The sequence below is a fragment of the Labeo rohita genome, chromosome 22 (genome assembly GCF_022985175.1).
Source record: "Labeo rohita strain BAU-BD-2019 chromosome 22, IGBB_LRoh.1.0, whole genome shotgun sequence".
NCBI lineage: Eukaryota > Metazoa > Chordata > Actinopteri > Cypriniformes > Cyprinidae > Labeo > Labeo rohita.
Window position 1 is genome coordinate 52,554,593 of NC_066890.1, and position 23,391 is coordinate 52,577,983.

The 23,391-nt window shown below is 37.4% G+C and overlaps 1 protein-coding gene across 4 annotated transcripts in view; it reads left to right on the top strand.

Moving 5' to 3' along the window:
* The window catches only part of asic1b (acid-sensing (proton-gated) ion channel 1b), a 227,665-nt gene extending 204,554 nt beyond the window's left edge, over positions 1–23,111 (top strand). For 3 of the 4 annotated variants that reach the window (XM_051095502.1, XM_051095499.1, XM_051095500.1), the window contains 8 exons: positions 6,327–6,454; positions 10,242–10,392; positions 12,115–12,171; positions 12,420–12,573; positions 16,479–16,570; positions 16,794–16,873; positions 19,142–19,243; positions 20,625–23,111. In XM_051095502.1, coding sequence (XP_050951459.1) covers positions 6,327–6,454; positions 10,242–10,392; positions 12,115–12,171; positions 12,420–12,573; positions 16,479–16,570; positions 16,794–16,873; positions 19,142–19,243; positions 20,625–20,720 — 860 coding nt within the window. In that variant the 3' untranslated portion in view covers positions 20,721–23,111. Of the gene's footprint in view, positions 1–6,326; positions 6,455–10,241; positions 10,393–12,114; positions 12,172–12,419; positions 12,574–16,478; positions 16,571–16,793; positions 16,874–19,141; positions 19,248–20,624 lie in introns of all 4 variants that reach the window. The other variant, XM_051095501.1, reaches the window with a different exon arrangement.
* Positions 23,112–23,391: the final 280 nt, after the last annotated feature.

Genomic DNA, 23,391 nt, shown 5'->3' on the forward strand with positions numbered 1-23,391 from the left:
TGCTTACATTTAACCCTGGGTTAATGACCAAGACTTGGCTGGCCACACACTTGAGTGCAATTTTGAGCCTCAACCTCAACGGTGCAGTCCAAATTGAGGTTTGTTGCAACAAACATTTTGATCAAAACATCCTTAATTGTGTATGATTATGTTACTGCTCCCAATCACATCAGAGCCTCCATGATCCCTCTTGATCAGACTACTAGCCTCTGACATGATACTAGCGATAGCCAATGAGAGCAAGCAAGTATCACCAGTTGTGTGCTTCTATAGCTAAAACTTGGCAGCCAGAAACATGCCAAGAAAGTAGAGTATTGAGAAAGAACAACACCCAGAATGCACTCCAGGAGAGCCAGTTGACCACGTCAATTGTCCTCCATTTGTTTTTTTACCAAGTCACATTTGAGTGTGAGTCTCTGTAAGATCTCATGCTACTGTGATTGTTCCTACAGTTGACAGGTGTGTGGTCTCTGGGTCAGGCCAGATCCTCTAGCGTGGGCATTCAGATGATTATAAGGCTAAAAAGCGATTGAAACTGTCTTGAATGTCTGATCTCTAGGGCTGCCCTTGACTAAAGATTTTTCTGGTCGACTAGTAGTCGTTCATTTTAAGCCCTGACCCTCCCATAGACAGCAAGGGTGCTACCACTTTCAAGGCTCAGAAAAGTACCAAGATGATCGACAAAGTTGTTGACATCAGTTGTTCAAGTGTTATTTTACAAGCTACAAGAATAATTTGTGTGCATAAAGAAAACAAAAATAACAACTTCATCCCACATTTTCTTCTCTACTGTGTCACTTGTGGACGCTCGTTCATGAGTACCCCGATGTTTACGTGTGGCGGCGCTGAGATTTCAATAGCTTTCATACAGCGTGCGTCTCTATCTGCCTGTAAACAAGGCACGGCGCATGTGTTTAATGCCATAATGCCGGATCTGGGTCAGCGCTGGCACCGCCATATGTTGTGGTAACGTACTCTCATGAACGTGCATCTACAAGTGACACAGTAGAGGTGAAAATGTGAAATAAAGTTGTTATTTTTATTTTCTTTGTGCACAAAAAGTATTCTTGTAGCTTTGTAAAATTACAGTTGAACCCCTGATGTCACATGAACTACTTTGTTGATCATCTTGGTACTTTCCTGAGCTTTGAACGTGGTAGTACCCTTTTTTTCTATTTGAATTGGTTCATTTAAAAGTCGACATTTCACTCTCTATAGATACATTTTTCATGTCTGTAAGGTAAGTTTCACACTCAAGTTAACAGAGACCAAGACGGCAGAAAGCGCATCCTGTTTCTTTATTTTACAAAAGCGTAACACTTTGTTGTAATTCTGGGTGCACACAAATAAATTTAGAGTCTTTGCAGATTCAAAAGATGTATTACTTTTATCTGTATGACCAAAAATGACGGAATATTTTAGGAGCAAGTGACTGCACCAGTGCCTTCATCTGTCATGGAGTAAGCGAGTGTGCTACTATTCAGCTTCCACACTCCACACAGACACTGGAATAGTGCCGATTTTTCTAGGTTAACTTTAGATTGAGCTGCCATGTAAATTTGCTACTCCATACATCTTTCAGATGAAAAGCCATTTTTGAGGTCAATGAATAAATGATAGATCTGTCCATTATGGACTGCATGACTTTGCCACTTCCTGTGGAATTTTTATTTTTTCTGCAACTATGCGACTAATAAAATTTTGGTTGACCAAGCCTGTTCTTGTTGACTAATGGTTAGTCGACTATTAGGGGGCAGCCCTACTGGTCTCCAACAGTTTTTTCCAACAGTGTCCCAAAAAAGTAAAAAGTAATCCCAGGTTTTCAACATGGTCTCATGGATTTAGACAAATGGTTAGTAAAGCAGGTTGAATGCCGCTTTGACTGTCGGGTAGAAGTCTGCCGCAGAGCTCGCCTCAGGAGGGTTTGGCAGAAGTGCGCATCGAGGGCACACAGCGCTCGCAAAGGTGTCGCTGATGAGCACCCCTCTGAAAGCTAAAATGACGAATGGGACACCCTACGGCAGAAATAGACAACATTGGTCCTGGAGTGCCACTGTCCTGTAGACTTTAGCTCCAACCTTAATCAAACGCACCTGAACAAGCTAATCCAGGTCTTCAGAATTACTAGGGCTATAGGCAGTTGAAGGTTTTTTCAGAGTTGGAGCCAAAACTCTGCACTTAACGGACACACGTATGCGGTGGACATTGTAAGTCTGCAAGACTGTAAGTGCCCATGAAGTGAGCCATTTGGAACAGTACTTGTCCAGTCTTGTTTATATGCAAATAAGAACATTAGCCCAGAGTTTACAATGTAAAATCTGTAAGCCTGACTAGTCAGGATTAAATAACAAACTTGTGATTTAGTTTTACAAGGCCTGTTGTGATAGTAAAACTATGAGTTCATTTGGTCTGAGTGCTGGATGATGCTCTTGATGATCTGCTAATAAACAATTCATTAAACAGGGCATCTGCGAGTTTACTGTGGCCGGCTGTATCATTTTCCTCATGTTGTTCTGTTTCTGTGTTAATTATCATTAAGCAGATGTTGAAAAGGCAAAAATGGTGATACAGCAGGTGGGAGACATCCGTAGCTCCTCTGTGTGATCAAAGAGGATGAGCTTGGAAACTGCATTTGTAACAAATGTCATTAGTAGTGTCACATGTGGACAACTTTGTAGACTGTATAAAAATCCGCCAGGTGTGGAAGAACGCCAGCATTCAGACTATAATATACTGATCTGAAGTATTTAAATGATGCAGAGTAGAGTCAAACGCAGCCTATAATCTGCGCTAACACTGATGTTTGCTTAGCAGTCCACAGAGACACGTCTCGAAACCTGAGGATTATTCATGTTTACAGTCTGAGGATGACACATGGCGAAATGTCAGAACATTACAGATGTGAAGCTGTTTGAAATGTCTTCAGACTAGTATATAAAGATATCTTTTGGTTTTGGTTTTGGTTTGTTGTTTTCATATGCTGTAAAATGATTAGTCGCGATTAATCAATTCAAAATAAGTTTATGTTGGCATACTATGGCTATGCCTGCATTAATCAAGATATATTTGAAAACTGAGTTTTCGTTTTAAAACGCTCTGTCAACATTAGTGTTTTCTAAAAGTTTCTCATCCACACTGAAACATCAGAAAACTTTATAAATAAACCTCATAAAAGCTCACTAAGATGATACAGACAAAACAGAATTAAGTTTTCACACAATTCTTCTGGCAGGATTATTTTATTTACGGAAATATCTCATCATTCACTGACACTCCCATGTCATGCTCGCTTTGTTTGATCTACGAAGCAGCTGCCCTCATGTTTTGCTGCAAGACAGCAATTGTGAGTCAATTTTCTGTCATCTTTTTAGGACTGTAATATAAAGAGTGTACAAAGTAAATATCTTTAGCAACAGTGTGAAAGTGATTAGCTCACAACAGGCACAATTACCGGTATAAACATAGATGTTTACTGGTACAATATGCATCACATGACTAAACATGCGTCATTGTTTTCAAAAGCCTCCATTTTCACAGTCCACACTACAACGTGAAAACGTCATTTTCAAATTTATCCACTTTGGAGAGCGTTTTCTAAAAGCTCAGTTTTCCTTGACAAAAACGGCGTCTCAGTGTGGACGGAACGCCAAAATGGAGAGAAGAATTAGCATTTTCAAATGAAAACATTAGTGTGGACATGGCCTTCATGTGTGTGTGTACTGTGTATATTTATTCTGTATATATAAATACACACACATACATGTGCATATATATTTTGTGTTTGTGTATGTGTGTGTGTGTGTATTGTAAGTATTTGTATGTGAATACTTTATATAATTTATATTATAAATATAAATATTTTACATATAAATCTAACATATTTTTCCTTAGTATATATACATGTATGTCTGTATGTCTTATATATACATAATAAATATACACAACACACACACATATAGTATGCAAACAAACTTTTGCTTTGAATCGATTAATCATTTTGCAGCTCTAATTGTCTTTCTCATTTAAGATAAAAATGTTTTTGAATTCCTAAATTTGTTGTGCATGTTTAAACTTAATCTTATTTGTTGGGTTATTCACATTTTATCACAATTGTCAAGTATTTTAATGGTCTTATGCACTGTTTGTATTCGTATTGGATGTGGGACATTCTCGAGGTGGAGAAATGTTTACTCTTTATTTCATTTTTGCTTTCTCAATTTGATTGTTGTTAGTTATCTGTTGCTAATTAATATTTATAATCCAGGGCTCGACAATAAGAAGTGCCCAGTGGCCCGGGGTCAGCGTAAAAGATGCTCAGGACTGTTGACAAATTTGCTGCCTTGTCATAAAAGTTTATCATGTGCACGTGTTTTTAAGCCTTGAAAATTTAAAATTTCAAGCGTTCACAGAGAGACAAGTCTCTGATGGACAAAAAGCCTACAAAAGTATGTCAAAATACCCATCTTGACGAGTAACTTTGTAGTTTTAACAATGATGAAATTATATAAAATTTATACAGTGCAGTACAGATGCACCGCTTGACCAGACATATTTCAATCGATCTCACAAACTGCATGCAATCATTTTTCAAAAAGGCATGTGTGTGGAAATATTACAAACTCTTTAAACATCTGTTAACGGAGACCAGAGATGCTGAAGTCAAACACAAACAGTAAAAAATACTGTAGCATTTAGAGCAAGTTCACGGTTTACAATGCGCAAAATATTGGAAATATTATCCTAAATATTGAAATGGGGGTGTATATGAATATATCTCTGAGAGGAACTGACTGTTTTAACCCTTTAACTGTCCCCCCAGTGGGACGCCTAAGTTTACTTCACCATATTACAAATAAATCCTAATCTAATCATGACAACCTATACATCATTGGAAAGGTCTAAGACTCCTAAATAGATATTTTACCATATTTTTGTGTTTAGATATTTTGTGTAATAGATTAATATATGTCAGGAGTGCAACTTAAAAAATCTACATCATAACATGAGTTCTGACCTTTGTCAAAAAATACTTTCTTTATTGCCTTTTTCCCTATCACACTTTAGAAATCAGTTCAAAACTTAAAATCTCAAAATTCATCTTTAAAAGGCATTTTAAAATCAGACATTGCATTACCATGGAAATTGTACATTAAAATTATATTACAAAATGTTTGCATTTATGACATATAAAAATTTAAGTCTGGATAGTGCATTTTTATGTCTGTGTTCAAAAATGGGAGTGGCAGTTAAAGGGTTAAGAAAAGTTTACATGGCTTTTTCTCATCATTTGCCTTTGTATAATCCATTTAACGTATGGTTTAAAAGCACGGCACTACTTTGTTTATAGCGATAACCAAGGAAACATCGTAGTTCTTGCTGTTGTATTGAAATTGGAATCATTCATTTATTAAAATAAAAGATAACATGTCAAAAACACTATCTTATTTTTTTGTGGCAGGGCCAGTGAAAATTTTGACCGTGCAAGTAAAAATTTGAACCACTGCCCCGATGGGGCCAGTAGAAAAAATTCTTAGCACTGAGCCCTGTAATCATCCCTTCTTTGAAGATGCCCATGTTTGTAGCATTATACCATTGTTTTATTGTTACGATCACATTGTCATGTCATATTTTTATAGTCATGTTTTTTGGGTTCTTAGTTTAGATTAATTTGGGTTAAATAAGAGTATAGTCTCTTTAAATGGCCAAGGCCTGCCCAAGAGGCCATATGAGTGAAGGAAAAGCAACCAATCACATGTTGTTTTGTGCTGCATTACATTTTTCACATACTTCTGAAAATCCAGTGTTTAGTTGATCCTGATAAGCGCTCACAAGCGCCACAGTTATAAACATGGCAACTTTCTTCTTGCACAAGGGGGTTTGGCATCACGTCATCTTTGTTTGCAGGTGGAACGTTAAAGAACGCAACACATGTCTCCTGGAAATCCTGTATATTTCAGCCAATCCAATGAAGACTTTGAAACTGCTGAAGTGTTTTTAATTTTGTTTGCTGTATGCATCAGACGTTCAGCCAAAGGTCTGTAGGCATGACTTCTGAGGCAGAAACAATTAAAGAGTTTTTGCTAAGGAAGGCATTGTCATTTGCTCCTATTTGGAGTTAGGGAACAGACAGCATTGACATTTCCTTCATCCACTGTCATGATCTTCTTTTGCTACTTCTATAAAGACTCTTGAGTTCAACTTGAGACTGTTTGATATTGTGATTTAAGCTGAAAGCATGGCCCATCTGATCTGATATCATTTGTTCTTCTGAGACACCTGCACTGAGTACATGTCCAAGTCTTCACATCTCTTTTTCTCTCTCGCAGATGAGACGTCTTTCGAGGCTGGAATCAAAGTCCAGATCCACACGCAGGATGAACCGCCTTTCATCGATCAGCTGGGATTCGGAGTGGCTCCAGGCTTCCAGACGTTCGTCTCCTGCCAAGAACAGCGGGTACTAAATCATTGTTCTCTTTGTAAATTTCTCAGTCCTGGACTGGTGTCAAAACGCACAGGACTGGGCCAGCGATTGTGCCAGTCTGTTGTTTAAGTGCTAGGTTTTGGGTTCTGTAGCTGTTGTTTTATTTTTTAATTATTAAAAGTTCAGATTGACATTATGATATTCTGATGCCAATAAAGCACATTTTCAACAGGGTATAACAGTTATTTGGTTAATAATGGGACTTTCACACTTTAGCAAAACATCTTTGTCATAAAATAGGCGTCATTTTCACTATTCCAAAAAGTCTCATGGTTATAAAATCAGCTTCACTATTCAAAATATAATTTCCTGTTTTTCTGTTTGATTTCGGGCTGAGATATGATGTGGACAGTGCCTCGAGATTCACCCAAGAACAAATTTAGTCTCCCACAACCACAAACATGATTTGATTTTCAGATGAGAGCGAACGGCCGACACAGAGGTCGACCCTGCTGTCTGGAATAAATATTATTTATTTATAGGATTCTCCGAATCCATGTTTAATTTTCATGAAGGCCACATCATAAAATAAAAACAGCATCTTTGTTTCTGTGAGAGAAAGAATCAGGCGAAGTCAAGGTGTATGTGATCGATAAATAAGAGTCAAAGAGATGGGCAGACGGTCTGACTGGCTGAAGACAGACAGCAAGGTGGTTGATATGCACAGACGGCTCTCTGCTCTTGTAATTGGAGGTCAGTGCGTCTCCCATGTGCAGGGGATTGATTTCAGTAACATTTCCCCTCATTTATTTTCCTCTTACACAAAGATCAAGCCCCCGTCTCTAGATGCATCACCAAGATTCAATGTCACTGGCTTTTACAGAATTAGCATCCGTCTCCGTCTGTCGCTCTCACCATGGTTCACACAGTCAGCGTTTGGGATTGACAACCGTATTTACTAATGGATGCGACTCTCAAACTGTGCTGGTCTTTAACTAAAGTCAATTTGTAATGACTGTTACCATACCAATAACCATAGTAAACTTAATCATTTTCTTAAAAAAAGAGTCACTGTTAATCGCGAACACAACTTTTAAGTAAACAAGGCTTTCTATAGGATGTGCCAGATTCATTAGTCACTGACATTTGCCTTAGCACTTGTGGACAGCTGCAGTAGTAGTAATGCTATACAGTCCAGAGTTTGACATTAGCATGTTGCCAAGCTAACAAGGCAGTATCCTAACAAGCGGGAAAAAAATGAATTTCGGGAATTTTATTTTTTTTTTTTTAATTAGGCTGAACTATTTTTAACAGTTCTTACGGTTGCAGTGCATTCTGAAACTGGATACATGCCAAAACAAGGTATCTTAGGAGGCAGCAGCATAATGCCATCTGTCTTTCAAAACAGTGTTCACGTCGTGCATCCTTCTATAATGCCTTCAAATGCTGCCTGTGTTGCCAGCTTACTAGGTTACGGAGCGAAGTCAACATGTCAAATGCTGTCTGCATTGTTTTGAGCCTGAAATATTTCTCTAAGATTTCAAGTTGGAAGTTTATGGATAGCGAATTCATATGCGGTAGCATTATGTAAAGCATTACCCTACTCTACCTTTGTGTCTAGAGCTTGTGTGTGTATTTTTAGCGTGTATGCAGCATTTGTTTATGGTGTGCGTATGTGCATTTCTCAAGCTGATAGTGAGGTGTCTTCAAGGATTATAGCGTTGTCCAAAACCTAGTGATGTGCCAAATAGACTTTTTGCGAAGGATGCTCCAAAATGTATGCAGAAACATTATGCAGCCTTTTAAGATACTTTGTTTGGCTGACTGCAACATTACGTGAATAATGCAGCTTGAGAGGAATCATACCACACTTCTATATAAATTCCTATATTTCATTGAGTACTTGAAGGATATCACTAAAAATAGTTGGAATTGTGAATATTTATGCTCATTAGATTAATATTCTTTAAGTGTTAGCAACATGTCAAACTCTTTTGGAAGCCACTGTGATTTGAGTCTCCTATACACTCCATGTGGGGAGCGATATTTGTGTTGCTGCCTATAGATGTGTTTCCATTACAGATTTGTGTGATACTTTGGCAATATTTTATAAATGTTGATAAAAAAAAAAAAAATGCGAAATGATTGCGTTTTCATTAACTGATGTTATATGATTAAAACGTTAATTTTTCCTCTTGCAGTAAGTCATGGCAATGTATTTTGGTGGGATTTTGGCTCTATTTCATCGAAAGAGGCATATGCACATTTCCTTACAGAAGCAACATTGATTAGAGATCAGCTCAGCTCCAGTGGCCATGTTTGAACTGCCGTAACACACAGCAGACGTGTTCAGTGTAAATAGTCTAAGCATTAACCCTCAAAGACCGAGACAGTCGCCCGTGGCTAAAAATAACAATTGTTTATTTTTGGTCATACAGATAAGAGTAATACATCTTTTGAATCTGTAAAGACTGTTCATTTGTGTGCAATGACAACGAAACATTGCGCTTTTGTAAAATAATGAAAGCAAACAGGATGCGCTTTCTGCCATCTCGGTCTCTGTGAACTTGAGTGTGTCACTTTGAAACTCCATGTATACTTGGCTTACAGACATAAAAATATATGCAAAATATCTACTGTCAAACCAATTCAAATGGAAAACAAATATTATCAGATTATGTAATCCATATGAAACATGCATACAGGTGCATCACTACTGCGGAGATGACAAGTCCGTGTCACTGACTACATCTCAAGCACAAAACAAAGAAAGCACTAGTTTATCAATGAATTCTTAAAATGTTAAAGAAGAAGTCCACTTCCAGAACAAGAGTTTACAAATAATGTACTCACCCCCTTGTCATCCACGATGTCCATGTCTTACTTTCTTCAGTCTTAAAGAAATTGTTCTTTGAGGAAAACATTTCAGCATTTTTCTCCATATAATGGACTGATATGGTGCCTGATTTTGAACTTCCAAAATGCAGTTTAAATGTGGCTTCAAGCGATCCCAAATGTGGTTGTAAACAATCTTTTTTGTTAAGGGTGTTTGATCTTCTTTGCATGTTCACTTTGCAAAGAGTGTTGGAACTTCTGCAGTGATGGATGATTTTGAAATGATTTTTAAAGTTGAGGGAAAAAATATGTTTTTTTTTTTTGACATACCCTAACTGTCTTGAACCAGAATACACAGAGTTCGAGGAGAGAAAGGCAAGATGAGCGTTTGAGATTAAAAAGTATTTAAATGTTATTTTTTTTAATGAAAATAACCAATCGTTTCGCTAGACAAGACCCTTCTTTATCGGGTGGCATCGTTTACAACTGCATTTGGGAACGTTTGAAGCCAAATTTAAACTGCATTTTGGTTCAAAAGTTCAAAATCGGGGCACCATACCACGACTGAAGAAAGAAAGACATAAACATCTTGGATGTCAAGGTGAGTACATTTATATGTAAATCTTTGTTTTGGAAGTGGACTTCCCTGACACATTCATAATCAATATTTCTGCTGTTGTGCTGTAGCAAGTTTTGTGCGTGCACTTGAGCACTTGTTAATCTATGTAGGCAATTAAAGGCTCATTATTATGATTTAAATGGTTTATCAATAAAAGTGCGATTAGTCGACTACTGCTTAAAATGAACATCTACTAGTTGACCAGAAACATCTTTAGTCGAGGGCGGCCCTAAAAATTAGTCATATCGTGATATAAGATTTTAGTCACATCACCCGCCCCTCGTTGAGCTGTTTTGCAATGTGTTCTAAATAATTATATTTGTAAGACTCAACAATTTACTATTGCCATTCGTTTCTGTCTTGTAGCTGACGTATCTTCCTCCTCCATGGGGCGACTGTAAGGCAACACCCATGGACTCTGATTTCTTCAGCACATACAGTATCACCGCCTGCCGCATCGATTGCGAGACACGCTATCTGGTGGAGAATTGCAACTGCCGCATGGTCCACATGCCCGGTAAACACACACACACACACACGCAGTAATATATCAACAGAACCAAATATGATGTTGTCTGCTATGATGGATATATGATTGCCTGTGCTGTTCTCTCATGAGCTAGTTTGAAAGAAAGTAGCTAGTTTGTGAGAATCTCATTTCCCCCAGTCTCATCTTTTTTAGTACGCCTCTACTAATTTAGTGTGTTCTGGCCGGCAGTTATTTATTTAATGAATTGCTCATTCTTGTGGTTTGTTATTCCTGTTCAGAACGAAATGTTTTCAAGCTGTTGCTTTTTAAGCCTCCGATGATTTTTAAACCCTCGCTGTGCTCCTAAAGCTGTTTAGCACGTCGCCTTGCTTAAATTCTAGTTGCTAGTTTTTGGCTTAGTGAAAGAGGATTTTAACCTCAGCGAGTAGAAAACTATAATTTCATGCAGCCCTGTTAGGCTCCAGCACCCCACTGAGTTCTGTGCGTCTGTTTGAAATGCGTCCCTCTGATCATCTCTTAAGACTTTGTCATTAACTAGATCTGAACTGCATCATACAGGGATTTGCTGTATCTTCAGCGCCATCGACACTGTGACAAAACTGGAACGCTCTGGTTATAATCAACAAAGCTGTCTGCACTAGAATTGTAGCTTTGTAGACTGTTTTATTATAAGTTTGTAGCAAACTTTATTGATTTTAACAGAAGCCTCGTTTGTAAGCAATCTAGTTTATTACGTTCTCATTTTATCGGTCTAGACATGTTTCTTTTCATGCAGCTTCTTGTCAGTTGTATGCACTCTTTCTTTCTCTGCAAGAGTCCTTGAGCTATTCGAGGAAACTTCAGGACCTGAATAAATAAAATTAATTAAAAGAGGAAATCTGATTTTTGAGGAGACGTTCAGAGCTGATAACAACAGCGTGATGGACGGCGACACGTTTTAATTAGCAGACAGACAGAGGCCTTTAGCCAGAACATTGTGTTCTTCTCTGCAGCACACCTTTTGTTCTTTATCCTCTCGCTTTTCTTAAAGGGTAACTCGCACAAAAACATGTTCAGCTCTTTTTTCACCACAAAAGCAGAGCAAATAATAAGAAAATACATTATGCATGAAGAAAATGAGGCCTGTTTTGTATAGTAACTATTATTTGCATCACAATTAAGCACATTTCTCATTACTCTGATTATTATTGTAGTAATTATTCTTAATGATGTTTCTTATTACTGTAATAAAGTCCCGAAAATCCTCTTGTCTCTTTTTTATTGACATAAGCATAAATTTAAAACAGTGCACATACTACTATAGTGTAAATACTTGATATTATATTTTAGATGCTTTTTATTTTGAAATATTTTTGTTTGTTTTGAGGTAAGAAAATAGAATTGCTTGCTTGATTTGTATTTATTATTTTATTTTTGCATTGTGTGGCACTAAGGTAATTTATTTGATGTACTGCCTAATTTATGCTGGTTAAAATAAATAAATATTATTAATCACTGTGTCCAGACAAGATTATTTTCATGACTTGACTACAGTAATGGGAATCTAATAAAAAGCACCATTAAATATAATGAGAATGACAAACTTGAAGTAAAATGTCCACAGTCAATACAGTAATGCTGCTTAATTGTTATTAAATGCACATTCCAAAATAAATGCAAAATATGATTTTTTTTTTGTTTTGTTTTGAGGTTAAAAATTAGATTTAAAATGAAGCTGTCTTTGGTTATAGGCTGTTTCTCTGTCTTTAGGAGATGCTCCATATTGCACTCCGGAACAGTATAAGGAATGTGCAGATCCGGCTCTAGGTAAGAAATTAACTTTTTCTGTTCTGAAACGTTTCAGTCTAGAGGCCAATTCTCCTCGCTGAACCCATCCGGTCCTCATTACTGATGTCTGAACCTGAGGCCATGATGGGACAGCTCGATTTATGACCCCTTCTAACCTCACTACCCACTTCCCCGGGCCTTTTTATACTTTATCATCTGTCCTATTGTTTTTCAAGCCAGGATTTTTGAGGTTAAGAGAAATGTTCTGTCTTATTCTCTGGCTCTAGATTTTCTGGTGGAGAGAGACAATGACTACTGCGTTTGTGAGACGCCCTGCAACATGACGCGCTATGGCAAAGAGCTGTCCTTTGTCAAGATCCCTAGCAAAGCCTCGGCCAAATACCTGGCCAAGAAGTTCAACAAGACGGAGCAGTACATCGCGTGAGTCTCACGTAAAGGTCCACTGAAGTGCTTTGAAACATGCAGCATTATTCTATGTGTTGATGTAATTTAAACTGAAACAGGAAGACAGGGACATATCAAGTAGTCCCGCCCCTGCTTTGTTTTAATAGCCAATAGCATTTTGTTTATATCACAGCCCATAAGGGTTGTGGGACACTTCGGATTCTAGAGAGCATTTGATTGGACAAAAAGTTATGATGAGAAGCTGAAGTGCAGGATGATGTCATTAAAACCGCTGATTCATATTGGCAGAAGTTAGAGATTGAATGAAGTTTTGAATGCATATATCTTGTAAATGCAAATTTTGTCATTGTTTTGAAACACTAGCTTATAGATAACATTAAGACTGACATATGCATACTAAAAGTCAAAAAGCATTGCTAGCCTTATGAGCAGTACGCGACATATAAGTGTCATTGCTCTACAGGCGTCCCGAGTTCGAATCCTGGCTTGAGGACCTTTAACCAAGGGTTCATGTAAGGTGCTTAAAGTGCTTGTAGTACTTGAATTTGATTTTGGAATTGATTTAAGGCCTGGAAAACCCTTGAAAATAGAAATATTCCTGTAGAGGTACATGAAAGTGCTTGAATTATTGAAAGACATTGTATCTATTAAATAAATGTTTAATTTTTTCGATAAGCACATATCTTTTGACACAAAATTCACACAATTCATAAAACTATTGAGTAGTAGCACTGACAGTGTTATGTAAACGTGGCTGAAGAGGCAAACAGAGGAACAGATGAATCAAATCAATTGAGTCGTTTATGCTAGATTGAAACTAGTCACTTCGATCATTCGATTTAAGCAATTCACTAGCAAATGCTTGATTAAATTAAAAGAGCCATTCAATAACGAATCTCGATATCGCTTGTAATGATTTTAAAAAACACTGAGTGATATACGTGAAACAGAGCTTTTCGAAACTCTGAATCAATTAAACCAGTGCGTCGCAAAATTACTTGAATGTTTCAAAGCACTTCAATCAGATGGCGAATCGTGAATCAGATCAGATCGGGACTTTAAATCGCGAATCATTTGATTTAGAGCTGAACGGTTTGGGAATCATTTCGCATATTGATTGATTCAAATCAAATGACTCACGATACGCGATTTGAAGTCCTGATCTAAATCAAATTATTTGCGATACGTAAAGTTCCGATCTAAGTCAAATGATTCATGATCCGGCACTCCGAGTCCTGATCTGAAATTATGGTTTGTGAATCATTATTCAGTTCAGGACTTCGGAGCGTGGATCGCAATCTCATATATTTTAGATCGGAGCCTTGGAGCTGGTTTGTGAATCTTTTGCTTTAGATAGGAGCGTGGATTGCACATCATTTGATTCATTTGTCTCAGTTTGGACTTTGAAATGCATATGGTGAAACATTTCTTTCAGATCATGATTTCAGAGCAGTATCCCGAATCGTTTTTTTGTTTTTTTTGTTTTTTTTTTCCTTAAACAGTAGAAAAAAATACATTGAACAATTAAGGCAGTACAGTTATAAAAACAAAACAAAGAAAAAAGAAATATGAAGAGTTCAGATGCAAAAACCTCTAAATCCATCTGACATTTTTCTTTTAAATAAGTATTTTTGTCAGGCTCCTATGAATAGGTTGCTGTGTAAGTACCGGCACTTCTAATTGAGCTGAGGCTGACATTTAGCGAGTTTGAAGTAAAAGTATTTGATGGGCGTATACTATGTGTCAAGAGCATTCATTATGTGTCATTATCTCATTTTTGACCGAGGTGGCTTTTAGCTGGTTTTGCATCTGAACTCTAAGTAACGATGTAGTATACTTTGTAATACTTTAGTAGTAATACTATTCATGTGCTTCACTTTATTTTTGCCATTTTGTTTTATTTGTATATTTTTATTTATCCATTTATCTTTTTTTTAGAATTTGAAAGAGAAGACGTTGTTTGATGAGTAAGATCTCTGTTTGAAGTTACAGTATCTGTATTAAAGTAGCTGTTTACTGATCCCCCTACCCACTTCTTGGTGGCCAAAAATAAATCATAAAACAAAAAAAAAATGTTGCTTGTCTCTGGTGCTGAATACAAAATCATCCAAAAATTCAAGCCCAAATCTGAGAGTTTTGGCCATGACGAAACATTTGTTGGTTTATATTTCTGTCACGTTGCACTAGACATCTCCGAAAACTCTGTAAATCAAAACACTGAAGAGATTTCCTAATCTGACAATGCGCAACTTAATATGAACACGATGAAGGTTGTGCACACACTTAAAATAAGTAATATTTACATAATTGTGAAAATTATTTGTTTACAAAGAATGTTTCTTGCAACCGGCAAAGGTTTTTCTTTTAAGCATAAACCTCACAAAGCAAAATCACAAGAAATTTGCCAAATTAAAGAAATGTGTAATTGTAGGTTGCTCCAAATGTTACACCCACTTGTTTAATTGTCCAAATTGGCAGCTGTTTACCGCCTCATCAGTAATTAACCGTGATCGTTGTCTGCCCTCATGCAAGATCCAGACAGCCAATCATCTGAACATCTTAAAGACCAGACAACAGCATGGCAGACATGTAACACATCACTGCTTTGACAAACACACTAAGAAATGTCAGGAAATGTCTCCACATCCGCAGCCATCTGGAACAACACAAATCCTGATTAAGTTTACAGAGAGAGGTGAAGAAAGTTGCTGCAAGTTTGCTGTGTATTCTACAGGCAATTATAGTAGTTTGGGTGCTAGTTTATTTGTGTCAGCGTGTTATGAATGATTAAGTGGTGTATGTTATTCAAAAGGGGGAAAAATGTTTCTTTTCAGCTATTAGTTCAGTGAAATGGGTTGCGTCGTTCCATGCTGATGTAAACATTAATTTGTCAAATTATTCCGCCAGCCTAAATGCATAAAATAGCGAGAATCTAAATTTCATGAAACCTTTCTTGTATTTGCATGAACTAAATGGAGAAAAACTATTATTTGCAGTATTTTGCATATAGAGAATGAAAAGAGAAGTCAAGTGGAACAATTGTAAATTATTTGCAGTATTTTACATTCAGAACAGGAAAAGAGAAGTTACTGAAGAACTTGGGAGAATTTAATCTTCTGAACACAATGCCTGAATGCCTCTATTTAGTTTTCAGCTTGTTCCCGACGATATTGATGACTTTCCAGTGAAAAGACTCAAAATCAGATATCTGTCATCGTTTCTTAAATTTAAGAAACGAATGATACGTAATCTTAAATCTGGCATCATCTATTTGTCTTTGACAGCAACAGGGTTATGTATTAATCTAAGGCAGAGATATTGAAGTTTCAAACTCGGATGATGTAACGTCTGGGTTTTGAAAGGGGAAGATGGTGTTTTTTTTTTCAATACTTGGTTTTAAAGTAGCACCTCATTACTATTCCTCGATAAACCTGCTGCGAAAGAACCATTAAGGCTAACCTTTTTTAATGTTTTTGGCTTCTAGGTAGCTTTGAAAAGCTTGGGCAAACACTCGTAAAATAACTGCAGCTGTTGCCTGTAGCTTAATTAAACTTTTAATATGTATTCAGAGGAGACCAATCGGCAGTGAATGTGTAGGAATATTCTTAATAAAAACTCTTTTTAAAAAGTTGAGTAAATTATAGCAATATGATATAAAGTCTGAAGTGCCAATACTTGATGTGGAAAAACGTAACAGATACTCTCAGAATCAACTCCAGCTGTGTCTGAAATGGCCCGAGGTCTCTGCTGGCTTGACTCCAACCATCTGCTTACAGCAGTGGAAGATTAGGGAATGAAACGCTGTGAAATTGGCAGAGATTGTGAATCGATGCTTGGAGGATAGTGCGAAAGATTAGGACGCTCGTGAAAGTAAATGCAGTAAGGGTGTCCTCACCTTTCCCTTCTGTTCTGCCCTTTAGAGAAAACATCCTGGTGCTGGACATCTTCTTCGAGGCCCTGAACTATGAGACCATCGAGCAGAAGAAAGCCTACGAGTTAGCCGGCCTTCTTGGTGAGGGCGATTTCCAGTTCACAAACTTTTAAATTATTCATTCCAGGTGTTCTTTAACTGCGGAAACCTGTTAAAGCCATAACCGTTTACAAAAACAGCTTAAGTGAGACTATCGATAGCTTACTTATAGTGGCAGCAGCTTGTAATTTTACAATTCATTTATGCGTGATGTGTTGCAAAGCTTGTTTGTTTGTTCATGTGGCTAATTACTGAACTCTTTCAGGTGACATTGGCGGACAGATGGGGCTGTTCATTGGGGCCAGTATCTTAACCATCCTGGAGCTCTTTGATTATCTATATGAGGTGAGATCTCCATGACTTAATCCAAACCTGGACCTGTTATATCTTCTTTTTTCAAATTATTAAACCCATTCAGAGATAATCAAAGAGACACCTTGGAAATTTCTGTCACTCAAAATGGCACTTTTCTCCTTTCCCCCATAATTGTGTTTGATGTGACCCTTCAAAAAGGCAACTTTGGAGCTTTCTTCCACTTGAGACTCTTTTGCCGCACTCAGCTTCTGAATGAACGGAGCATAAATATGTTATTACCTTTCAAGCCTTGGCTTAGGATGTGATTGCTTTCAAGATATCAATACCTGAAGGCGAAGGGTGGAATTATCTCTTGATTGGGAAAATTGTCATCGGATGTGATAATAGGAAATCCAGCAGGCAAGCAAGCAGAACAGTGCAGAAGCAAACTACTAGAAACTTATTCAACGCAAGACGAGTGTTGTTTGGAGATGCAGTGCTTCAGGCGTTATGGAGAAATCATTTCAGTGTGTATGCACACGCTCTGTCATTAGCATCTTAATCAACATGTTGTGCTAAGAATATTGTCCTCCAAACTTCTGTTGAAAATGACTGATAACCACTGGTCTCATCTGGGTGGGCGATGTTGTGTAAAAAATATTGCGATATTATTCCGCCTTTTGACAATTTTCAGTATCTTTAAGTATTTCTCCATGTGGCTATTTTTTCAAACTGATTTAAAATATAGAAAAATTACCTATGAGCTACAAGTCATAAATCATCACAATACTCATGATTTTGCTTAATGCTGTATTGCCAAACTCCAAATCCTACTATGCATCAAAACATACGACTTTAAAACCAGCAAGCGGTGCCAGGAGAGCTATTTTTCTTGTCTGTTGTCCCTCCTTGGGTATCTTTGTTTGGCAGTGATTGATAACAGACCACATGATGTTTTCCAGGAAGTGCTGACTTGCACCACTGCACTACAGACTCGCATCAGCCTTTGGAAAACAAAAGCAAAGGCACAAGCATTCAAGGTGTTTCGGCTGAAAGATAAAAGGGACATAATGGGATGTGAAAGGGATAGTTCACCCAAGAATTAAAAATGTCAAAGCTGACTTACCTGAATGCTGTTTCAAACCTGTATGACTTTCTTTTTTCAGTAGAATGCAAAAGGAGACTTTAGCAGAATGTTTCAGCATTCATGTCAAAATGATTGCATTTATGAGTTGAGCACAGCACAATCTCATCATTCCCAGTGGAGAATTGGAATGTTTTTGATGCCTTTATTTGAAAGAGGAAGAGAAAAGAAAATATGAAACCACCCTATGTGCTTATTTTATTCTGAACAAAATCAAATTCGTATGTACATACCTTTTGGAAAAGCTTGAAGGTAGTGACCAAGGCCTGGGCAAGTCTTCTGAAGCAGTACGGCACTTTTATGTGATGAATATACCAAAACGGTTCTTATTCAGCAAGTGAGACATTTAAGTCATTTTCAAAGATTTATCTTCCCAGGATATTGCTTTCATTTGGGGTTCTTCACCAAAACCATTCTTGCGGAAAATCTAAATAAATCTAGCCATGCACCAATTTTGATAAATTGACACTCCACGTGAAAAGTCCCCAGAGTCTGGTTCAGACTCAACGGCTGGCTCTGAGTATCACCAGTGACATTAGAACACAGATGGAAGACAGGCTGTCAGATATGGCAGGTGGAAGCTGGCATCATTTGCAGGAAATGAGACACAAATGCTGTCAGTTCCAGGACTTGTGTTTGTGTAATCTGGCTGGTTTAAACTGACTTCTGGTACATGACAGCCGAAAGCCAATAACAAACAATATATTATCCATCCATCATCTTGTTCTGTGTGTCAGGAGGTCCTCACGGGAATTAGGAGGGAAATGCCCCAGTTACAAGTTCAGATCAAGTACTTCATATAGTTTCTGTCAATCTCTAGGAAAGCAGCGCTTGGGGACAGAACAAAAAATTCTGACTTCCTGGAAATGTTCTGAATGTGTGCTTTACTTGGGAATCAAGATGCAAATACTTGGCTAGTCTTGCATCTACAAACCCAAGAATCTTCAGTTCCATGCATCCATGTCTGCCATCCTAATCTCACAGTGGATGTTTTTCTTCGGTTATCACATTTGCAGTTGATAGAAATTAAAGTTTGTGTTTACACTTGCTTTTGTGATTTTCAAGTAGAAGATCATAACGTTCAAAAAAGCTCTCCACATGACCATCCATAGCAGATATCATAGTGTGAACTGAACAGCAGGTTTTACACGCAGGCTTGTTTTCTCTTTTCACAGGTGATCAAGTACAAACTGTGTCGCTGCGCCAAGAAGAAACACCAGCGGAGCAACAACAACGAGCGAGGAGCCGTTCTCAGCCTAGACGATGTGAAGCGTCACGTCAGTAACTATCACACCAGTATCTGTGCTGGCTGATAAACTCATATTTGCAGACAATAAAGACTATGTTCAGAATAGCATATTGCCATACTACTCATACAGTGTTTGCAGTATTCAGTATGTTTACTGTGAACAGTGTTAGGTTTTTGAACTGGAAGACCAACTAAGTTATATGCCGATACAAACCGAACACTGCATGAGATTCTGTATCCCACAATACAACATGCTCAGCTTGATATCAGCTGTGTTTTTTAGTTATTATTTGATTAGAGTGCCAAAAGTTCTAACCTGATCTCATGACAGTTCGTATTTTACGAGGTGACTAATTTGTACAAATTTGTACAACCTCACACTTATTATTATTATCACACTTATTATTATCACACTTATTATTAAGTCCCCCAGTTCGTATAAATTCACCTCCAACCTCGCCCTTAAAGGGCTGGTACACCCAAAAAATGAAAATTAGCACATTGTTTACTCATCCTCCAGGCATCCTAGGTGTATATAACGTCCTTCTTTCAGACAAATCCAAACGGAGTTATATTAAAAATTATCCTAGCATTTCCCAGCTTTAGAATGGCATAGATGGGTGTTTCTTTTTATCAGTCCAAAAAAAGAAAATTTGCTTCCTTTGCTTCTGTAAACAAATGTTGGTTTTGACGAGATTCATCAGCGTATGCACAACGCCGACGTCTTATGTCATCTGCCCAGAGTTGCTTCCATGTACAACTGTTAGCGCAAACTAGATTAAAGTGATTGTTATGTTTTAGATATGGACATTTTTATGGATAAATGCAATGATTTGCTACAGAAGACCTTTATTCACCTGCAGAAGCAATGCGAGGCACTTTTTATTATGGATGGATGCATTTTATTGGATTTGTTTTGAACTCATGAAAATGAACACCTGCCTATTGTCATGATAGAGCTTGGAAGTGCCAGGATAATTTTTAATATAACTCTGATTGCATTCGTCTGAAAGAAGGAAGTCATATACATCTAGAATGCCTTGAGGGTGAGTAAAAAATGGGCTAATTTTCATTTTTGGGTGAACTAACCCTTTAAACCTACCTGTCACTAGGATCCAGACAAATTGAAAAATCATACAAGTGTGGTCATGAATTCGAACAAATTAGCCATATCAAAAAAAATAAGTAAGAATTGGTTGTGAGATAGTGTTGAAAGTTCAAACGTTGTTACACAAAATGGTATTTGAAATTGTCTGAAATGGTAACTGGAAGCCACTTGCTCAATTTACATGCATCAAAAAATGATGTCTGAAATAGTTATTGCTTCATACTGTGTAGTGTTTCACCTGCTACTTTTTGTCTAATTGTAGGCAGTAGGCACTGTGCTGATTATCTATCTTTCCTCTCAGGCTCCATGTGAAAACCTGCGTACCCCGTCAACCTACCCAGCCAACATGCTACCTCACCATCCTGGCCAGGGCAACTTCGAAGACTTCACCTGTTGAGTGTAAAGCAAGAACGGCGTGTCTGACAGAGAACAACCAAAGCTGACCACATCAGTACGGACCCCATTCACAACCGGACATTACAGAACAACCTGGATCTGCTAAACACTGGAAAACCACCATGTCTTGAGATATATCCAGACATCGGAGGAATGGTACAGAACGACAAAGTCTATTTTCACTAACACGTTCCATTGAAAACTTTTGATGTTTTTTGAACATTTCAAGGAAATACTGCCTCAAAAATGAAACTCCTTGAAGCCTAAGAAATGACACGTTACGTGACTTGGACATCGAATAGCTTTCCGCAGCTGGACCCTGATGCCTTTTGTGTACATAGTGACGGCTCTAAACTGTCTTAAGACCAGTGGCTTATGTAGGTCAGTAGATAAATATAGCGCTTATTCACTGTATGTAGCCTCATTAGTCCCATCTGCTGGATCGATTCAGCCTCAGTGTATCTCAGAATGTAACTTCCAGAAAAAGGTGACCATTACAAGCATCAAGGAGGGTGGGGGGGGAGTTTTGGGACGCTGGAGGGTTCAGGTCCCATATGACATTGTGTTACAGGTCTCATCTTGTAAATGCATGCTGGTCGTCCTGTGCATGTTTTTAGTTTTATTTAGATTTCATTATTACTATCGCCAAGTTTGCCTCAATTATTATAGAAATGTTGGAAGATGGTGTAAAGTTTTTTTTTTGTTGTTTTTTTTTGTGTGTGTGTGTGTGTGTGTGTGTGTGTGTGTGTGTGTATGTGTGCATGCACAGATTTTGCTGTTCTTGTGGGGATGAAGTTTCTTAATGACCCCAGAAGAATAGCAAGCTGACAAAAGCACCTTGTGAGAACCTTTCTATAAGGATACAAAAGTTTTTAAAAGAAACTAAATGTATAAATTCATATCTAAAAATGCAAAGTTATTTTAAGTTTAAGATTAGTCTGTTGTATAATTAACATATTTGACTAACAAAAAATGTAAATGAGACATCCCCAAAATTATACAGCATCCCCTAAAGATATTAGGACACTTAAATTATTCTTTCAAATGTGTGGGATTTGTTGCATTAGATTGCACATCTAAAACACTGCCGGATTTAGGTGATTTTTAGTGGATCTATAAAGCTTGTTTTTCATTTTCAAGACTACTGCAACAAAATACTTTTTGTGAAATGGTTTGTCACCTAATTTGATATTTTTTGCCCAACAAAATTACATTCAGACATTTGTAAGTCTAACAAAGGATTAGCTTTCTTCAGTCGAAAAGAAATTAAGGTTTTAGAGGAAAACATTCCAGGATTTTTCTCCGTATAGTGGACTTCAATGGTGGCCAACAAGTTAAAGGTCCAGATTGAAGTTTCAGTGTAACTTTAAAGGGCTCTACATAATACCAGATGAGGAATAAGGGTCTTATCTAGGGTGTTTTGACTTTCTTTGCACTTTGCCTACATCATGTGTGCGTGATTACGTAATTCGTGAGGTCGAGCTAGTGCGAGATGAGCATTTGTGGTTAAAAAAATATAAACTTTACTTTTTCTTTAAGAAATTGACCAATTGTTTCGCTAGACTGGAATTGTGTAGAGCCCTTTGAAGCTGCACTGAAACTGCAGTTTGGACCTTTAACCCATTGGCCACCACTATATGGAGAAAAATCCTGGAATGTTTTCCTCAAAAACCTCAATTTGTTTTCGACTGAAGAAAGAAAGACATAAACATCTTGAATGGCAGGGGTGAGTAAATTATCAGGAAATTCTGTTCTGGATGTGAACTAATGCTTTAAGTGTCCAAATGCTTAGGGCTAATAATTGTTTATGTGTGCATGAAAGTGTGACTGAACACGAATGTTTGTAACAAATGTTTCATCATTTACGTGGTGTTGCTGGTCTGTTCCTGGACGAAAGTCTTTCTGGGATCAGGAATGTAACAGACCAAAGAGTTTGTATCACTGGATGGACCAGATCAACCGCTCGGAGAGCACACCACTCATGAACGCTAACTACTGTAGTTGTGCGTACGTAAGTGCGTATGTATGTACGCGTGTTTGTTTGTGTGAGACTGTTATTTTTCCGTCTTTATTTAGAACTGAACTGTGCATTTTACAACTTATTGTTTATTTGAATTCTGTACTTGCCGAGCCGTATTTGTTAATGTTGCAAACTTCATATCAAAGCACAAACAAGACCACCGATATGTAAAGGTGATGTTAAAGAATGATAAAATATTCTTCTCAGTGTTATCATAATCAGCAGATTCATTAGTGCTCTTAATCTTTACTTTTTTGTTTTTTGTTTTTTTTTTTTTTTAACAAACATACATATTGCCTGATAGTGCAGTCGGCAGATAATAGGCTGTTCTATTTATCTATGAAGGTATAATAAATATCATTCAGAATTTTACAGATGTCTCAACTGTTATTTCATTCAGCTCTGAGATGGATTTTACAAGATTGTTCGTTTAACTTGAAAAGTACACTTGAAGTCAAAAGTTTACATACACCTTGTCGAATCTGCGAAATGTTATAAATAAGAGGGATCATACAAAATGCATGTTATTTTTTATGTAGTACTGACCTGAATAAGATATTTCACATAAAAGATGTTTACATATAGTACACAACAGAAAATAATGAGGGACTCATATACAGCTATTACAGAAGTTTCAAATGCTTGATGCCTT